General features: G+C 43.1%; 1 protein-coding gene across 1 annotated transcript in view; it reads left to right on the top strand.

Moving 5' to 3' along the window:
* The first annotated feature begins 2,817 nt into the window (after positions 1 to 2,817).
* Positions 2,818 to 19,984, top strand: part of lamc1 (laminin, gamma 1) — a 45,562-nt gene continuing 28,395 nt past the window's right edge. Inside the window, exon 1 of the mRNA XM_027011351.2 lies at positions 2,818 to 3,512. Coding sequence (XP_026867152.2) covers positions 3,140 to 3,512 — 373 coding nt within the window. The 5' untranslated portion in view covers positions 2,818 to 3,139. The remainder of the gene's footprint in view (positions 3,513 to 19,984) is intronic.

The raw sequence follows: 19,984 nt of genomic DNA, 5'->3' as shown, positions 1-19,984 counted from the left end.
AACCCTTTTGGGAAAGCCAGCACTGTTTTGTGAACCTTGCCACTGCCAAGAAAAAGCCAAACGTCATGAGATGGAAGCACTGTTCATCTACTTTGTACTCATATATATATATTTTTCCATGTATTTGGAGCAATGTTTTCAAATTGCAGGAATCATTTGGATAATGGCTAATCCAGTGGTGATCTTTTTGTTTTGTTTTGTTTGCTCTAGACGTCTAGAAAGTTTCTAGAGCACGTACAGCAAGCGATCTTCAAAAGAACGCTTGGCCTGAGGAAAAGAAACACTACAGCATTATCACACATCCACCTCCATACTTGTGACTAGAAAGTTCTGCTTTGGTCTTACTGGAACACAGAGCTGGAATTTAATCAGGTTCCAATTATATTTAGCAAGGTTATTTATACATGTGCCTGATGAGAGTGTATGTTTTCTTTTAGCAACTTTTCCTGTGCTTACAAGTGGACTGCATTTAAGGAGGTGGTATTTTAGCCATTGGGTTGGTGACTTAGTTGGGTAACACTCCTCATTGGTTATTATGGATCATGGATGACTATGTAATAGTTATTAAAATCTCTGATTAACTTTTTAAAAATGGGAACCATACTTCCTTTGCCTTTTTTTCTTAGTCACCCTCCCCCCCATCATTGTCATCAGTAATCCTATATTGACCTAATCATCATTTTGTAGTCTGCTAATCTGACAGTCTGATGGGACAACCAACAAATTCAGGCTATACAGGAACATCTAGAGAGAACAAAGTCTATACCCTTGAGGCAGATTCTGGGGATCGCAGAGTACATATCTCCTGCATCTTAAAGCATCAGAGAGCCCCTTAAGGAACAATTGGTGCTGAATGCTTAAAGTTCCTGAGGGAAAGGATTTGAGACAATGCGCATTTGGGGCAAGTCTGTGCATGCAGAGTGCACGGGCCTGTTCCACAGGATACATGGAATGAGTAGCGAACTGAGTGTTGACAAGCAGAGCTCTTCTTGACACCTGGGGATAAATGAAGCACTCTGTGCCATAGCACTAGACCTGCTGAAACCAAAGGGCTGATTGATAGAACAGTGTAATGCTAGGTGATCTCACAGGACAGGGCGCTGTGCTTGTGGTTTGTGTATAGAGAGATAAGAGGTGGCGTGGAGAGATTGGGCAATGCTTCTGGCTTTTACTCCTTTAGGTCATGCTTGAATCTTGTGAGTGTGGCGTTGACCTCATAGGGTTATTCTACATGCTGTAACGAAAGGTGCCATAATGCTGATCTGATAAGTCTCTTAGGCTTAGTCCTAAATGATTGATTTAATTTTATAGAAAACTGACTGATTGCATTGGTTACACTTGGGCCTTTGATCAGTTAAAATGGCATTGTTCGCCCCTGAATAATTCGATCTTTAATGGAATTTTAATTGACGTGTTATCCTAGAATGTGACTCTCAAAGATAACAATTCGTCATGAATAAGCTTGAATTACTCACTTTCTTTCAGATTAGAAACTGGCCAATGGCTAAAACATCTGTGTTCTGAAGCAATATCAGTCTCTTATGTGATATGCCTTGTAACTGACAACATATCTGTCAGAATACCTTTCACCATAGTCTTGTGTTTCTGATGTCTCCTTGTTGCTTTTTAGGGGCTTACAGTGCAGTGCAGTAGTATCCACTGTAAAATGTACAGTATTCTAGTATATAAACGTTGACAGTACGTTGAGACTTAGAGATGATGTAATATTGCAACTCTCTGTTAAATTAATCAACATGCAAACTCCTTTTGCTTGTAATGTAGTACAACATAATGTGGGGAAAGATGGAAAATAAGGCAGACAGCTGGCCTGTGACTCATAAATTACATAAAATGGCCACTCTGAACTAAATGACCCTAATGTTATTTGAGCAGTCGAACAAAACCTTTGAGGGTGTTTACACAGAGGTGAGGAATTTAGAGTTTGAGCTGTAGTTACAACAATCTACATGAAGACTAAACTTAAAGTGTTGTAAAGAAAGTTACATTTGTTCATGTTCACGTGGCAACCTTGCCAGTAGAACGGCTCAGTAATTTAAAATAGCCTTATGAGTCGCTTTCGTCAGAATAGTGATGAGAGTTCATGATTTAGGTACAGTGTGCTGGTACAAGTTAGGCTCTGACATGGTAATGCAAGACTCTTGAGCTATAAACTGTTAACATTCATGCTGCTATTCTTGGTTTCCTGAGACCTGCTTGTTGGTAAGAGTATATTTAACCTTGCTCTTTGGCCTCAGAGCATGCAACTATCTGCGTCTGGTTATTCATAGTAGGTAACTGGAAATTCACCCAAGCACCATTTGGTTTGATTTGTCTCATGGCTACTGCTACTTCGTTAGTAGAACTTAAACCCCTAAACTGCTGTCAGGAAAAGGTAGTTTCACTAAAGAACCGGATGCCCAACGTGTGCACAAAATTGGTATGTGCGGCATTATTATTATTATTTTTTAAAGTACTTTTGCTTTTCCAAGTAGAGAAAAATAGGCGGGCTTATGAATCCGAAGATGGCATTTCTTTTTGTAATCGTTATTATTCGACACATTTGTAACCGGTTTCGCCGTGTGCTGGTTTGCTTTTTTAAAAGGTGGCGAGCTTCGTTCAGATGAAGGTCTAACGCTGCTCTACGAAGTTATGGGCTGGAGAGAGCTGGAGCTGATGGAGGGCGCTAGGGACACGCCCACTCCCCCCCAACTGGCCCCTCCCACTGCTGTAGCTCTCTGTGAAATAGACACGCCCCCTCCCCCGCTAGCCCCTCCCACTGCTGTCCCACCCACCTTTTTTTCCCTTTGACCTGCGCACTGGCCGTCTGGGGTGTATTCTGAGCGGATGTCGGTCTTTCCCTTCCGAACTTTTTCCATGGCGGTGGTCGCAAGCCGATGATCGAGCGCAACCTCGCAAGGCAAGAAGTTAGACAGCAGTGCGCCCGGAGCGGGAGAAGCTCAAGAAGGCGGTGTTGAAGGACCGAGCAGCGCCGAGAAGTCCCGCATGAGTTTGCTCGTTTATTCGCGCACACGGTAGCAGCTCGGAGGAGGGTGCGTGGGGGGGATCGGCTCCAGAGGAAACGCGTTGCGTGAAGGTTTTTGGAGCCGCGCAAAAAAAAAAAAAAAGGACGGACACCAGCATGCGCTGTCTCGCTCTTCTCCTGAGTTTAGGGACCCTCTGGGTGACACGCAGCCGCGGGGCCATGGACGAGTGCGCGGACGAGGCGCGCCGGCCCCAGCGCTGCATGCCCGAGTTCGTCAACGCCGCGTTCAACGTGACCGTGGCGGCCACCAACACCTGCGGCTCGCCGCCCGAGGAGTACTGCGTGCAGACCGGCGTCACGGGCGTCACCAAGTCGTGCCACATTTGCGATGCCCGGGACCCCAGACAGCAACACGGCGCCGCCTATCTCACCGACTACAATAACCAGGCCGATACCACCTGGTGGCAAAGCCAGACGATGCTGGCGGGCATTCAGTATCCCAGCGCCATCAATCTAACACTGCATCTGGGTAAGCAGCTCGCTTTCGCTGGGAATGTTTTCTCGTCGTAATTAATGTGCACCACGTAATCCGAACCAGTGTATTTTAAGTGCATATAAAAGTGGAAAGGTGTTGAACCTCCAACAAAATAGAAGTTGCTTATTTGACTTGCATCACGGAGCTGTAGCCTATTTGTTTATTGAAAAAAAAGTCAACGTTTGTCCAAGCGATTTGTTGTAACACGAGGGGATTTATCTCTTTTTTAGTATAGCTGGCCGGGCTTCTGAGCCATAAAACTCGCTCAGCGGTCTTGTGGCCCTAGTCAGCAGTTTTGCACCCTGTGATCATTAACAGGTAGTATGTAGATTACAGATGCGACCACTGACCCGACAAGCGCCGACACGGAGAAAACGTTTGGGCTCCGAGAGGAGGCAAAGCGGCCACTTCATTGCCGGAAGAAACTGCCTTAGCGTATTATTCCCAAGGCTCATTTTTGAGCTATCGCAAAGTTTTAGTTTTCAGGGTGTACGTATAAAGTCTTTTTTTTTAAACTTGGCCTTTTTGTAAACGTAGTTAATTATTTACACGTCCATTAAACTAAGATTAGTTTAGTGAATGACCAAGTTGAATCAACAGAGAAGCAGTATCTTTCTGTAACAGATTAATTCTGCATTTAAATGCATTTAACTGCGCAAAGCTTTAGACATGTATTTTGCATTGCACTGCTCATATCAGTTGCTAACTAGAAGAGACGTTATTTTCCAGTGTTATGGATCTTTATCATTTTCACAGGAATTTATAGTCCTCATAGTTACACAGCACAGTGGAGCATATCGCTGAGGTGTGTATATAGTACAATTTTTTTTCCAAGAAATATATTTAAAGTGATAATTGCATTCTTATTAATTACTAATGTAACCTTGATGGAAGGGGACTGCTAGTAACACAGCGCTTGGCTTAGTGAGGCCTCTCTGGTTTCCTCTTCTCTGCTGGCCTGAGATCCTGGGATTAAACTGTATTATGTCATCCCCTGAATTTCTAACACCCTAAGCAAAATGACATGGCACAGTTTGAGAGAATTCTGGACCTGGTAAAAATGTTTGGTTTTGTTTTTGTTTTTTTAATTTTAGTTTAATTTATTTATTTTTGCTGTTTTATCTTGTCTTCTTTGTGTTGGATCCACTTGAACAGAAAATATTTTCCCTGCACCATCTGTTGCATCTATGGTTTTACAAACTTTTAAATAATTATTATTGTCGAGGGTACGTGCTTTTCACACACATGCAACATATCAAGTCTAACTGATATTTTCCATAACGCATAGTGCTGAGGGGGCGCAAGATTGATAAGGGTGATCACAGCCAGCCATCAACAAGCTGATCTATAAAGGTGATCAGTGATGGTTGTTAGCTGAGATTGCCATGACTCAAATTTTTAAGGAATTCAACCTGTAATTACTGTTGAGTTTGATTGTTGCTAATAATGAGAGTAAGTAGTCAAATCTCACACACACAGGCACAAACGCACGCAAAAAAAGAACAAATACTGTTTTGTACTTCATGGGAAGTGAAGCAGAAATGTCTTCATAATGATTGTGGGGTTTTTCTTTATGGTTAGGATGCTCTTTGTGAACCTCTGTCGGTGGGACTCCACAGAACGTCTGCATCTCTCTGCCTAAGCTCTTATTTCTGTAAACTGCTTTTGATGACTTTTATCTCCATTCTGCCTAGTTTGGGCAGGATACAGACAAGTCCTGACATGACACTTCCACTGAGCTTTTCCCTGAGGACCAGAGATGAAGCTTCATTTAGCAGGCAGACAGATAAGGAGAGAGCATTCTGTAGGAAGTAGTAGAGCTTTTCAAATAGACACACACAGGGGAACAAATGCAGGAAGGTTTGCACTCCATGTACACACATGCGTCATACTGGGGATTTTTTACTTTTTTTAAATATTGTTTCTAGACCAAAGGTTGAACATCCTTAAATCATTCTGAACTTTTTTTTTTTTACTGAACCAGTTTTCTGAACATAATTTACATTAGGCTGAAAAGAAATTTTAATTGTACAATTCCCATGAGAGACCAGCTCTGGGAAAGCAGCTCAAAGACCTAAATGTTTATATATTAATTAAGTTGGGAGTATAACTGAGCAGTTAATGATTTCCACATTGAAAAACCTGTTTAGTTTTAGTATGGACCTTGAAAGAAGACCTGCTAGGTTTTGATGGCTAATCCTATTTTAAAACAAACGTGTTCCTGCTATGTCTTATTCTTCCCCTACGGTACTATGTGTGGATCTGGATTTCAGATAACCTGCTTCTGCCAGTCTTTTTTTTTTTTTTTTTTTTGGTGCATGAACAGGGAATACCAGAGCATACTGCTCCATCCTGCTGCTCAGATAAATCACAGTGGCATATCTTTCATTAACTTGCCCTACTACAGGAGACCGTGACTCATTCTGACTCATGCTGCTGTATTTCTGCTTCCACTAAAAAGGAGGAAAAGAAGTGTTTGCCAATCGATAACTGCTATCTGCAGTCTTTAAACTGTATTATTTTTTTTCATTAAATGTCAGTTAATACCCTGAAGGATTGAGGTCCACACTAAAGCCGGAGGAAGCTCTCCTGTCCCACTGGCTTCTTGCTATTCCAGCGGTACTTGAGCAGTGATGATGGCAGCTGTATTTTAGATGTTGTACATCTGTCTGGTTAACAGATGCGTATTCACTTGAATGGGAAGGTTCCAGCTGTACTTCTGCTTTAAAATTATTTAAATCTGGGAACATTTCTGGCATTCCTTTATGCCCCTTGGAAAGCTGTCCATGTGTCCCTGCTCATGCTCACTTCCAATGGGAAGTGTACACATCCGTTTTTGTGGAGGGGGGTTGTTTTTTCTGGAAGAATACAGTATTTTTTACAAAAAGTGTCCCTAGTGTACTTGACAAGAACCAAGTGTTTGGGAAGCGGCCTCTCTTCCTGTTCACTTGAGCGTCTCCGCTACCCCCTTCTCCCTCGCTGTATGAGTGTGAGCACAAGGACAAGCTGAGTATTGTGGGAAAGCCAGGAGCACACTTTCTGGGGGGGGCCCTCGGGTCCTTCTCATCCCTCATGGGCCTTTTATTCTGCCCTAAACTCACTCAAAAACCTTGTCAATTCTGAAGGGGAACCATCTGCACCAAATTATACCAATCTCAGGTTGAGAGAGTTTCGGAGCAAGTTATCTGGTTAGAACCTGATGGTTTTTCTCTGAGAGGTATGATCTTATCATGGGAAACAAGCAAAAGACACTGTACTGTTGTACCACTGTACTGGTGCCTGTTGGTGCATGATTTGGCACGAACAGAAAACACAGAAATATCCTAAAAGGTGAAATATAAAGTGTGGTGATTTCCCACTGATTGCTACCAAATATAAGCTTTGTAGCCGTTATATTGCTTGGCTCTTTTGTCTTTAAAAGAGGGTAGTGATGAAAGTGATTAAGACCATTGGTGGCTTTGTCAACTGTTGCCGGGGGTAGGACTGGAGGATCTGACCACCCAAGGTGGACCAGATCAACCTGGTCCTTCATCTCCTGGGGGTAAAGCCACTGTAGGTCACTGATCCTGGTCTGTATGGTTGAATACTTCCTTTAAAAGTCATGACAGAAGACAAAAGGAGGGGAAAGGGAAAAAATGAAAAGCACAAACTGTCATATATCTCAAACATGGAAAGAGAGGGATTTTCCTCTAGTTTGTGATAAATGAGCAGGTTATTGACAACTTTACCACCCAATCCTCGCCCACGTTATCTTATCAGAAATGTTGAAAATGGAGCATGATTAAGGCACATTTCAGACAGCTTATGGTGCATCATTCAAGTAGTTAATTTCTCCTCAGACTAATATCTGGTCAGTGGAGCAGCTGAAGTCATTTTCAAGGAAGAACTGTACATGACCATTAGATCAGTTTTCAGTGCTTACATCAGTTTACATCTTTAAGACCTGTTTATGCTAAAGTGAAGTGGTAATTCCAAGGTTGGTGTCTTGATGCAGGTGGTTGAACCCATGCCATGCGTGCACACCACTTCACTGTAACCTTGGAATTGCCAAAATAAACTGACATCACAATTGCTGAGGGTCAGGGAGTTCCCCTGAAACCCAGTACAACGCACTTGTCGAAATATATCCACTACATTTTTATGACTTGCAAGCGGCAGAGAATATAGCATCAGGATTTGCCAAGGAAATGCTTGTTCTGAATTTTGGCCAAATTATGTCTTTCAGTATCTGAAGCATGTTGCATGTTCTGCATGTCATGCATTCAACAGCCATTAAGTGTAGCATGCTCTGTAACTCACTCGCGCGTCTCTGTTTTAAACCTCTTGCTGTTTTGGCTTGAGACCGTATGTAGTGTCAGATGTTTTTCCCCTGTTATTTTCCACCAATCAACCCTTCAAAAGCTTCAAAGAGGAACAGCCTGGTCTTGAGGTGTGAAACTGGACCCTTTGCTCTTCTTCATGCTGTCGGTGTCCAAATACAGCTGTTTCTACATATAAACAGAGGACCCACCAAGATGAGCATGTCCACAACAAAGGCAGCTCACCACTATGCATATGTTCTTTTTTTTTTTTTTTTTTTTTTTTTTGTCTCCAACAACTTATTCCTCTGTGGCATGGATGAGTGAGTTTCATCTGCTTCATATGAGGAAATACCCTCCCGCAGGCAGTAACGATAACACCCACGTTTAGAGTGCCTAGGATGCCATGGGGGCCTCACAGCATTGTAGTTGAAAATTGAGTGTTTCTGGAATTCAAGGGCTATAGGTGTACATCGGCTGAATGCAATAATGGAGCGTATTCAAGCTGCGTTTGTCACGATACTAACATTTTTTGTTTTTCAATATCGATACCAAATCATGAATTTCGATACTGATACTGAAACAGTACCATGACATAATGTTTTTACTTTCCACCCACACACTGACAGAGATTCTGATATCTATAGTGTGTTAACAGAAATGTTCTAATGTGCATGCTAGAAGACTAAACACTGCTCGTAGCAGTGGTCAAAATCTTTTTATTTTTCTCCTCAAAATGAGGCGACAAGTATCTGGGAAAACCATGGATGTCATATCCGGACTCGACTGAAATCATGAGCTGAGCGCCAAGTTGGGTGAAAAACTACCTGTTGGGTGACAAATCTGCCTGTTCTCAGGGGGAGAGGGAGGAAAAACTCTGGCATGGCTGATCCAGAAGTAAATAAAATCCCAGAGAAGCACTGGGAAAAGAAGAAATTGGCCCAGAACTGTATAAATTCAGTCCTGCCCAAATAGGGCTATGAACAACACTTTCAGCACTACACGTACATGTAGGCTATGTATGAATATGTACATTACTACTGTGGTGAAGCTTTTCCATATTTCTTTCGTGGACATAACAGTGGAGTGTCAACCATCACTTGTCCGTCTTTGAATTCCGTGAAAAGGTTGGGATGTTTATCCGACAGATGTTTGGTCAGGTTTTACGTGGTGCCTTCCTTTGCGAGACACTAAAGCAGATGTGCTGCAGTGTTTAGGAGCCTTTTGTCCTTTTTTTTTTTTTTTGATGAACTGTCTCCATGTTCTGCTTCATGTCCCCTCTTTGTCATTGAGGTGTTACTGAAGCTGCCGCCATCTCTTCATGTCTCTGAACAAAATGAAAATGCTCTGAGCTCTCTGCTATTGCTCTGACTTGCTTCGCGCTGGCTGGGCTCATATTACAAGCTCGGTCATGGTTGATTTCCACAGCGGCGCACACACCTCTAGCAATGTCGCCATTGTCAACATTGTGTTGAAAGAGCCAGATTAGATAGCCAGTTGCAAAATAAAAGTATTCTTATTTTTTCCCAAAATGCTAGTGTAAGACCATTTTTTCAGTACCAGTGTACTGTGTGATGTTAATTCAAGCAGTGTTCTTTGCCCTATCTGAATTTGAAAGTCTTGCGTGTACGTTTTTAGAGTTTCTTCACATCTAGTAATCTGCTAGGCCTTCTCTAGTTAACTCGTTAGGCAGTTTTGATTCCCTTAGAGAATGGAAACACAGGTAGAGCAAGGTGCTGGTAACACCAAGGTCGTAGCTTCCATTCCCAAGGAGTGCAAATACTGTCATGATGAAAAATGTACGGACAGGAGCATTTGCCAAATGCTTGCCATATATTGGAAGTAGACCCACTGTAAGAAACCTAGTGGGTACTGTTCCTTCCATCGAACCATGAACAAATGGTCAATAAATACTTCACTGTATAGTTTCCTTTATTATGAGCAAAGCGCATAGTCCAACAAACTATCCCTTGCTGACAGAATAGGAAATAAACCACCAGCAATTTGATTCCCCAGTTCAGTTCACAATAATCCATATATTTTACATGCTTTCCACTTGGAGAAGAGATTTTGTCTAATTTTTTCTCTGTCCTGAAATAAGAGTGGATGGCATAAACATACCAGGTGTTGTGATCAGTTTTTAGACTATTTTCTTTAGACAGTTTTTCTTGGCTGGTTTCAATCATGATGGTAACTTCTATTTTGGCTAGCACCCACCTGACAAAGAACCTTACCGAGAAACAGCTAGACGTGTGTCTGGAATGTCTCCCAATCTGGTTCATGAATTCAGACTCTGCTTCCTGAGCTCAGATCCACAGCTTGGCCTTGTCTTAACTTGGCTTTATTGACAGTGGTCTAAATGGTAGGATTTGTGGTTGAAGGTGACCTCTGACCAACCACATCTTCTATGAGCAGGAATTTTTAGCTGAGGTTGCCTTTGTCTTCTGCATATCTGACCTGACCAAAATGTGGTGTCAAGCACTGGGATTCCTTAACTAGTTTTCCTTACTCCTTTGCTCCTTTTCATTCGGCCTTTTCTCTTTGTAATCTGAAGTCTTAGTTTATAGATAAGCTTTTACAGTTTAAGTGCGTATCGGGTCAACATCAGGCATCAGGGTGAGGTTCTGACTGTTCAACTTGGCTGCCATTTGCTTCACTTCTAAAGACCGTGAACTAGAGTGGTGATATTACCCCTGGTTTTTATGAGATCATTTGTATGTAAAACTTGTAACCTTTTGTAATTTCCTTGGACTGTTTTCACTGACTAAAAGCAGATTTTTTTAAACAGTTTCCTGACTTGCATGCTGTTTCTCAGTACATAGAGACTTGGAGAGTAAGAGAAATTGGGTGTTCAACTAAGTTTCTCTAATCTACTGATAATTCAGATTTGGTTTGTATGTGATCGTACTACTAAAAGCATATAAGTGATATCTTATCACCATTTAACCTATTCCTGTATTAAATTAGTTTAGACTCCTGTCTCCTTATCTTATTAGTCTTTGCAAAGATTAAAGAGCTCTTGGTTTTTAAAACCTAACAGTGCTTTTACAGTAGTTTATATCTTTCCCATTGTTAAGTTTGCCAAAGGTTACTGGGGCTTCCTGCAGCCGAAAGAAGTCAAGCCGTGTCTGTAATAGGATTCTCTGCAGTCATTTCCTTTAGTCCGCCTTGACTAAACGTGATCTCTTCCCATGTAACAGCAAGGCAAACACTGCAGTTTGTTCAGACATTCCTGTGTGACCAGTGGCGCTCAGACCTGTTCAGGGTGTACCGTGTCAGGGAGCTCCCGCACTGTAATTGCCACGCTTTGCCATTTGCTCTGCGAATGTCCAAACTCATGCTAATAATGACTTTCCTGTAGAGCAGGAAATGACATGGTTCCCAGCTGGTGCTGCGTGTTTGAGTTGTGGTACAGAGGTGGAGAGAGTCGGGTTATTATTGTTATAGAGGGCCTTGTAGGGGTTACCGTAAGTATAAGGTGCACATACCTGGCCATACACCTGATTAAAATTACACAAAGACCTCATGGCATTAAAACTCTCAACCTTTTGTAGTTCATGTAGAACTCAGGCAAACCTAAATTGTAGTTGTAACAAGGCTGTAATTAACAAAACACAAACACACATAGATTATTAAATCGGATCGCTACACCAGTTTGTGCGTCTTCATGAATGACGGTAGTTCCACAAGAAGAATCAATGTGGTCAGATGAATGAAGCAGACCGATTACAAAATTGCTTCTACCTCTGTAAATAGGATTCCCAACCCACCCTTATTTCAGGCACTGCTTAGCGTAATAGTCCAATGGTGTGGTGGTTAATGAAGGAGAACGATGCCACAGTGGTCTCTAAGCGAGAGGAAACGACCCTTAAACACGTCTTGGGGAGACTTCTTTGCGAGCTTGTGCTACCGCCCTGTAGATATCGGTGATTTTGTTTTGTTTTGTTTTTTTGGCCATGGTCTTGAACTGAGTCTGTTGTGTCTGTCCCAGTAGTTGTTAAGAATTCCCAGCTGCAGTTTACATTCTTAATAAGATTTCAGGATAAATTGAGCACCAGAACATGTGGACAATCTTTTTCCCTGTTAGTCGTCTGTATTTTGATCTATTCAGGCTGCACAGCAGAGCTACTTGTGAAAGGTTTTGTTGGTATCTCACTAACTGGTCTAAAGAAATAATGAAAGCCTTTTGTTGTTAAATCCACAAATACGCCTTTCTGGGTCTATTTGTGTCAGTCAGATAAGTGCTTCTTTCCGTGAGTGTAAATCCAACATGGATAAAGGGAACTTCACAAAGCACTTATTAAAGAAGAAGAAAATTTAACCATTTTAGTAATGTCTTCAATTACAGCCCTCTCTTGAAGTCTGTGTGTGTGTGTGTGTGTGTGTGTGTGTGTGTGTGTGTGTGTGTGTGTGTGTGTGTGTGTGTGTGTGTGTGTGTGTGTGTGTGTGTGTGTGTGTGTGTGTGGCGGGAGAGAAGACATCAGGCTTCCTATCTTTAGATCTGGAGCTTGGGTCCTAGTTCCCTCTCAGTCTCACTCACCCTCTCCAAACTCCAGATCACCACAAAACCCCTTTGTCTTTCCTTTCATGGGGGAGGGGTAATTCAGACACTGGATTAGTCTTTTTGTTTGGTCATTCCTGCTCGTCTGTCCGTACATACGCCCACTCTTCTTTTTTTCTCTCTTACTTTCCTTGTGTTCTTTCATTTTGCCTTGTCCCCACTGAGTCTGTCCCATGAACCCACCCTCCACTGCCCAAAGGTTTCTCCTAATTAGAACTTAGTCTCTCCATCTTTCTTTGCTGTTACACAGCAAGGCTGATCAGTCGGACTTTAGTCTGGAGGTGTCTAAAATTTGCCCGCTTAAACACTGCCTGTGTTTGCTCTCAAGTCATCAGTGTTTACTTTGAAGTTGAAACTCAACATTCCTGCCGTTGAGGGCTAATTGCAAGGCACGGAGGAGATTTGCTGGATGCTGTCACCAGGGCGTCGTAATCTAATCCCTCAGAAAGGAAAACTTGGGTAAACCGTGTGAGTTGTACTCCATGTTGGTTTTGTAACGTGTCCATGTATGTGTAACTCTGGCCTGACATCTGTGTAGTAGTCTATAGACATTTTCACATATGCACCCCAGACAGTGTTGGGAGAATTGGGTCGTGTAGTCGGACGAATCCACAATATCAACAAAAGGGCAGAAACCAATGTGCAGTGCAGAAAAGAAGTTTGCGAATTTTGTCATCTCTCCAGTTTTTTGGGGGGTTTTTTTGTGTGTTATGGATGCTTGTATTTTTGCAGTATGATGGGAACATCAACACGCCCTCTCGCTGTGAATTCCCCAGACTACGACCCGCTCTGGTCTCGCACGCGAGCTCTCTCGGACATTATCCAGGCTTTGTACTTTTGGATATTTGTGTTCTCACACACAGCGGCCAGGACTGTCTAGAAACGTTCAGGGTCGGTGTGCATGTCTGAACGGTTCGGCTCAGTTTAGTAACATGTTCATGTGTGTGTAGCTATCGGCCTTGCCCCGTGTCCATGATTATCGGAAATGCCCTCAGACCGCAGGGAGCCTGAGGCACAGACCCAAACCTTCGGTTCCTTCTGGGTCACCCATTGATGGTTACGTTTCGACAGGGAACTGACCTTCGTCTGACCCGTGACATTTCGTTAGGCAACTGCTGACTAGGTGGATGTATGTTAAAACACGCCAGGCTCTCAGGACACAGGGAGACGTCACCACGGAGGGACATGGGCCTCGCTCTCAGGACGGGGAGGGATGGTGGGCTGGGGAACACGTCGTGCTCTCAGGGCACATGGAGAACTCACCACGCCTTCAGGAATAGGGGACATTCGCCTCGCTCTCAGGACGGGGAGGGGCCGGGACACGCCGTGCTCTCGGGGCACAGGGGACAACATCCACATGCCAATATTCCACATTTTGGTGGTTTCCAATGGACTTTTCACTTCTTTAGCTATAAACCGAGCCCTTTTTCTCACTACTGGAATTGCTCAACCGAATGGAGGCCCTTGAAGTTCTTATTGTGAGTATGGCAGATGGTTCAAAAGCATTTTTTCGCACAATCAAGTCCTGTGGTGGTCTTTGAATTGAGCACAACTCCTTATCGTGCTTTCAATTCACTTCATAATCCATCGACAGCCCAGTTTTGTTTTGTTTTTTTCTTTCTTTTCTATTTGGAAAGGAGTGATTGTAAATTACCTACAGTCTCTCTCCTTAAGTCCTAATTACACAGCTGGAGTTGAGGAGGTTTTGTGCGCTTTCCTCGTACTGTGCTTCTTAGACAGCACTTCGAGCTCCCGCAGTGCCGGAACTGGGGTGGGATTACAAGGCCGTGTAATGGTGGGGTACGCCTGCGAGCACTCTCCTGTTGCCCCGTTCTCACTCCACCTGCTGGGACACAAGCCGCTCAGCACCGCGTTACACCCGACACCCACAAAAACATTTCCATGCGGTATTTTTTAACCCCTAACTTGTCATTTTAAAAACTTTTCTTAGGTCATCTTTTTTGTCAACAGTGTTGAGTAAAGCCCATTTCTCCTCCTTTTACTGTCCTTTGTCCTCATATGATGAACAGCAGGTCGTCGTCTTGCACTGTATGTAAGAGAGAAGCTCATCCAAGATGACATCCTGGCAGCCCGAAGGTCTTGTAACTGTCAGATAATGGTTTCTGGACTTGGTGATGAAGACTGTCAGACTGCTGCTCTTGCGCCTTTCCGATGTCTGACAGGGCGTCTAGAACCCATCCTGTTTGTCAGCCATTGTTAGCGGTTACATCCTGCTCGTTCTTGTTCGTCTGTGTCGTGCCGGTGTTGGAGGAAGATGGCCGCCCTGGTGGGTGACATGGGCAACAGATGTGGCCTCGTATCTGCAGCTGGAATCTCCAGCAGGTGTGGGCGTTTGGGCCGAGCCTGCCGCAGGGTTTTCTGTAATGGAAAAACGTGTAGACTTGAATATGTATTCAAATACTCAAAATCACAGTGTGGTGTCGAAGTGTTGACGGAGCGCTGGAGTTTATAGAAGAGGAACATCTGGCAATAGCATCCTATTGCTCTGGGCTGCTGGCACTACAGGAAGTCACTAACATGACAGAGGGCAATAGGTGTGTGTGTGTGTGTGTTTGTGTGTGTGTGAGAGCTCTAATAAAAGCAGTGTTATTTTTGCCTGTAGTTATGATTGTGGGAGGAAAATGTACTGTGCCATATGTGTCAAAATTATTCAGCCCCAATAAAGTGCCAGTAAATACAGAAAATATCATCCGTTTTCATCTGTTAAAGGACCGCATACTGCAGTAACAGCAAAGCTGTCAGGCATGCGTGATTGTGCCTCTCAAAGGTCAGACTTGACATATTTGTGCTCTGACGATTGTCTGAGGTCTAAATTTTGTTGTCAAGCTGAATACAGACATGCCTTTTCCCAAAATGTTTCTAAGCAAGAAACAACATAACTATGATTTTAGAGTCGGTTGTTATTAATGCATTTCTCGTGCATGTTCCTGTAGCACACTCCTGCGCCGACACAGAGAGTGCATGTTACAGCGTTCCCGTCATATCCTGTAGCTCTTTAATGTCATGAGGCAGGAGTGGACTTCTTCCTCGGTGTGTCCAGCCTTGCTTCAGCTCCCACACCTGTCACAGAACTGTCTGTGCACTCCGAGCGGCATTTAGCACCATCAGATGACGTCATTCCAATTAACGGCCAAGCCTTTAGGGTCAGGTGGTTTGAGAGGCCACTGGGGGCTTCGTTCTGTCGTGGCCCATGCTGCAGACTCCGTCATCATCGTCATCATCATCATCATCATCACCGTGCTTAGCAAACTCATCTGAGCCAAGCTTAGAACTGGCAACCCGTCGCCAACGGCCATATAAACAAAGTAACTGAAATTAGTCTATATATATATCAAGCTACCACAGTGCAGATCTGATGTTTGGTATTTGTCCCTAGTTTTAGCAGTAAGCTTTCCTTGGTGTGGCCTGTGGAGGATGAAATTATTTGCATTATACGCGATTAAGTTCAGCTCGTTTGTGTTTGTCAATGCCTTTATTCTGTGGGTGATGGTTATATATTTTTAAGCATGACAGTATTTTTCACAAGAAATATTAAAATGTACAATAACAGAATGTTATTCCCTGATGTTCTGGAGAAATACTGCTGACAGTGGCTATATTGGCTAGTTTTGTGGTCCCTCTAAAGCCTGCAAGCATGAAAACATTTTTTATTTAAAATGTTTTAATGACTTAATACTTAAGTAATAGGTAATCTTTATTCTTAGAACTTAATGAGTTAAAATACAAATATATATATATATATATATATATATATATATATATATATATATATATATATATATATATATATATAATTTGTGTGTGTGTTCTTAATTACAAACAACTACGGAGATGGATGACACTTTTGGTGCACAGGACTAACTGATTTCTGGTTCTTAATTTCCATTATTGTGTATTGTTCTAATGATCAGAATTAAAGTCTAAGGTGAATGAATCATTTTAACATTCAGTGCCATTCAGGCTGGTGTGTCCTTCCTTCTTTTACCACATGCAGGTTCAGACTAAACAAAGCCAGTCAACATGCTCCTGTGATGACAATCTTAAAGTCCATTAAAGTGAGATGTCCCCTTTCTTATTGCTCTTGGAAAGGACCTTTTGAAAATTGCAATTACGTCCTTTAGACGTCAGCAGGAACTGTGTCTCTTTCTTATTTAACGTGCTCGTTATCAGGGTTTGCCGACGTGTGCCCATCTGCGGGCCGGTGACCCGCCAGTCACCGCTGTGCAACGCTCCTCCCCCGAGCTGCAGGGACCTTGCGTGTACCTTTTGGCTTTGAGGGGACAGGCTGATGGAAAGCCCAACCAGGGTGGCTCCTGAGTACGGCGTCTGTGGCGCTTGTGCCAAAGTGGTTTGATGCCGTAAATGCGCGTCTGAACAGAATTACGGAGAATGAGCCCAGCCAGGGCACTGGTTTGCCACTCGCCAAATGACTCATCCCGCGTAGTCTTTTGTGTCAGGACACTGTACTGCTGCAGCCTTCACCAGATGTTTACACACTTTGACGCCAGCTTCACAGGGAGGGGAAAACGACCTTGATAAGTGCTGCTCCTCTCCATTCAGATCCACTCCCCCGTAAACACTGGTGTCGAATGAACACATCCTTTGTTGCTGAATCAGCTCTGACGGCATTTACTTGGACCATCTGCACATAAACTTCACCACTAAATAAATGCTGGATGTGTTAATTTAACGCTGGGGGATCGGCTGAGCTTTGTACATAAGACTCCATTACAGCAGATTTATACTGAATTGGTTTATTGCAGCCATTTGAAAAGCATGCAAATGTGTATTGGACTACTCAGAAAAGAACAAAGAACTGTAAACTCTCGCCAATCTCATCCTGCTCTTGGACGATCTACTCCATCATCGTCGTCGTCAATAATAATAACAATAATTTTGATTTCTGTGGTGCCCTCCTCATACTAAAGGCCCACAACACAAACAGATACCATAACATCAGCTGCGCCGAGAAGGAGCATGAAAAAATTGTGAAAGAGAAGAGAAGAGAGGAGAGGAGACGGACTTGAAGAGAGAGATTGTAGTAAGGACAGCTCGGAGTCTAAAGACCCAAGAGTGCACGCAAGACGTGGGTGCAGAGTGAGCCTGGTAGCTGTGGGGCTGACGGAAGCCTATGATGTGGGATTACAGCAGGAGTGCCTGGAGCCGTGTAAGAAGAGTTTGGAATGAGAACTCTAGCTGAACTCTGAAGGACATGAGTTTTTGTCAGGAATTCCAGGAAATGGATGGGAAGGATTGGAAGTCATGGGTCAGTGGTTCTTGGTCATGTACCAGCATACATGGGACGAAGATCTGCAAATTTTACGACACGTTCTGAAGTGACGATAAAACCCTGGGAAATGGGAAGGTTTAGGCTGGACAGAGTTTAAGACTTGAAATGGAGAATCTCTGGTGCAAACCCTCCCCCCCCAAAAAAAATACCATCTGCCCGCAGAGTCGGAAGTGCTATTTAAGGAGACGATCCCAATGTCAAGTTTGACGGGACTTCAGCGCCTGTTGTTTCAGCTGTCCCGTGTTGAGCACCACTGTTAACGTATCCTTAGCCCTCGCTTGATGGTGGAAAAACTTTCTTCCAAAGAAAGAATCTGTTTGTTGCAATCCGAGGAGCATACTGAATGTGTTTAACCTTGGCACAAACGCACTGCTTACAAGTTCAAATTCACACTGTGTTCTGGAAGCGGAACTGGATGCTTGCTGGTTTGGAAAGAGGCCCTCGCATGCAAAAAGAGAGCTTGAGGTTAATGAACAGCAAAGTAATTGTAGGGTAGTAGGGTACACGGGCTCTCCCACCCCACCCTACACTATAGATTATTCCCAGTGCCACTGTGAGCGTGATATTAGTTCATCATTAACTCCTGTGTGTGCAAGCCCAGACTGGATCCAGTTTAAGGGCCGATTCCTCCATACAGTGTTTGCGTTCACTGTGAGCACACTATTTGCTAACCATGTTGGCACTGTTTAGTGAGGCAGATAACTTGTGTGGTTCTTAAGGTGGTTACTGTTGGGCTGTAGGGTCTGACCTGTGGAAAGGACTGTCCAGCAGCAACCACGAATCCCCCACACAGCCCCACGAACCCACACACATAGCATATTCAGTCTGTAGCTGTAGCCCAAGGTTGCAGAATGGATTCGGACAGCTTTTCATTTGGGGTAAACCAAACTTGAAGATGCAAACTTGACTTAAGCTCACGACTAACTCTGTTTTACAATAATTCAAAACCATAAGGAATTAAGCACTTGATACGTAGGGTCACTATGTTTTGCTTTGCGCAATTAAAATGGAAGCTCATGGCTTGGTCGGTCAGGGTGTTTCTGAAGCAGAGAATAGTAGAATATTACAGGGTGTGAGCAGAAGCGCAAGCACAAGGTCACGCTTTAGTGGCTGGTCTCGTCACCACTAGTGGTTGGCCGATATCGGTCTCGCGATTGCTGATGACGATACTTGGAGAGCCAGGAGGCAGATGGCCGATATGTAATACTGGCATTGCGGTGGTGGTTTTTTGCATCTTATTATTAAACATTTTATAATAACAAATGAGAACAAAATTGCTGAACTTAAATGAATATTTATTTTACACTGTTATTGTCTGCACTATTTAATACTGTTTTTGTCTGCATTGTATCTAAAAGTACATCCAGTAAAATTTTTATTTGTCCACAGGTAATCAAAAAAAAAAAACTTTCTAATAAATTAAGTAAATTTTAAATGCTTCCAAATACGGAGCCATCAAAATATTTCAAAATGTAATCATTCGGCAGATGCATTTTGTGACTCCTAATGGCACAGAGAACTTCACAACTTCATCAGTCACAATAGGTGCTTTTATACAAAGATACCTAGAACATTTGTAAATAGCTAAAACAATAGTACAAAGCAAAACATTAAAAAAGAAAGAGAAACTAATCTTTGTTGTGTGTAAACCTTGCACACTGTTTGAGGGGAGCGTTTCATTTGGCTTCCCAGAACAATGTGTTCTCAGACCAACTATAACGCACGTGAAGTTTTGTTACCTATTTATAATCCTGGATGGGATGAGACCGGACTCTTCGGCACGGAGATCCTCAGATAGAACAGATTACCAGCATGTGTGGTGATGCACCGAGCAGAAAAGGCCATTGTTATGACTAGTCTTCCACAAAGACTCGTCTGTGACTGGCCTGTGATGTGGTTTCTGAGGGGTTGTAGCTTTGTGTGTGTGTGTGTGTGTGTGTGTGTGTGTGTGTGTGTGTGTGTGTGTGTGTGTGTGTGTGTGTGTGTGTGTGTGTGTGTGTGTGTGTGTGCGCGCATGTGATCAGGATGTGACGCACGCTAGGGCCCTATGGCTGGCCTCTTTGGGACAATTGAATGGTGTCATCAAAAATGAATGCAAATTTAAAACAAGCGATTCAGAGGTGATTTGATCAGATTTTTGTGATGAACACCAGCTTTAACATCCAGTATCAGTGGTTATTGATTAGCTTCTTACTGAATGAGTGGCTGAATGTTGTGATTATTTCTCATTATTTTCCTTTTTTTGTGTGTATTTTAAAGCAAGTATATGTTGCATATGATGTACAGTGAGCATAAG

This window comes from Electrophorus electricus, chromosome 18 (genome assembly GCF_013358815.1).
Source record: "Electrophorus electricus isolate fEleEle1 chromosome 18, fEleEle1.pri, whole genome shotgun sequence".
NCBI classification, from domain to species: Eukaryota; Metazoa; Chordata; class Actinopteri; order Gymnotiformes; family Gymnotidae; genus Electrophorus; species Electrophorus electricus.
This window is presented reverse-complemented; position numbering and strand designations above follow the sequence as displayed.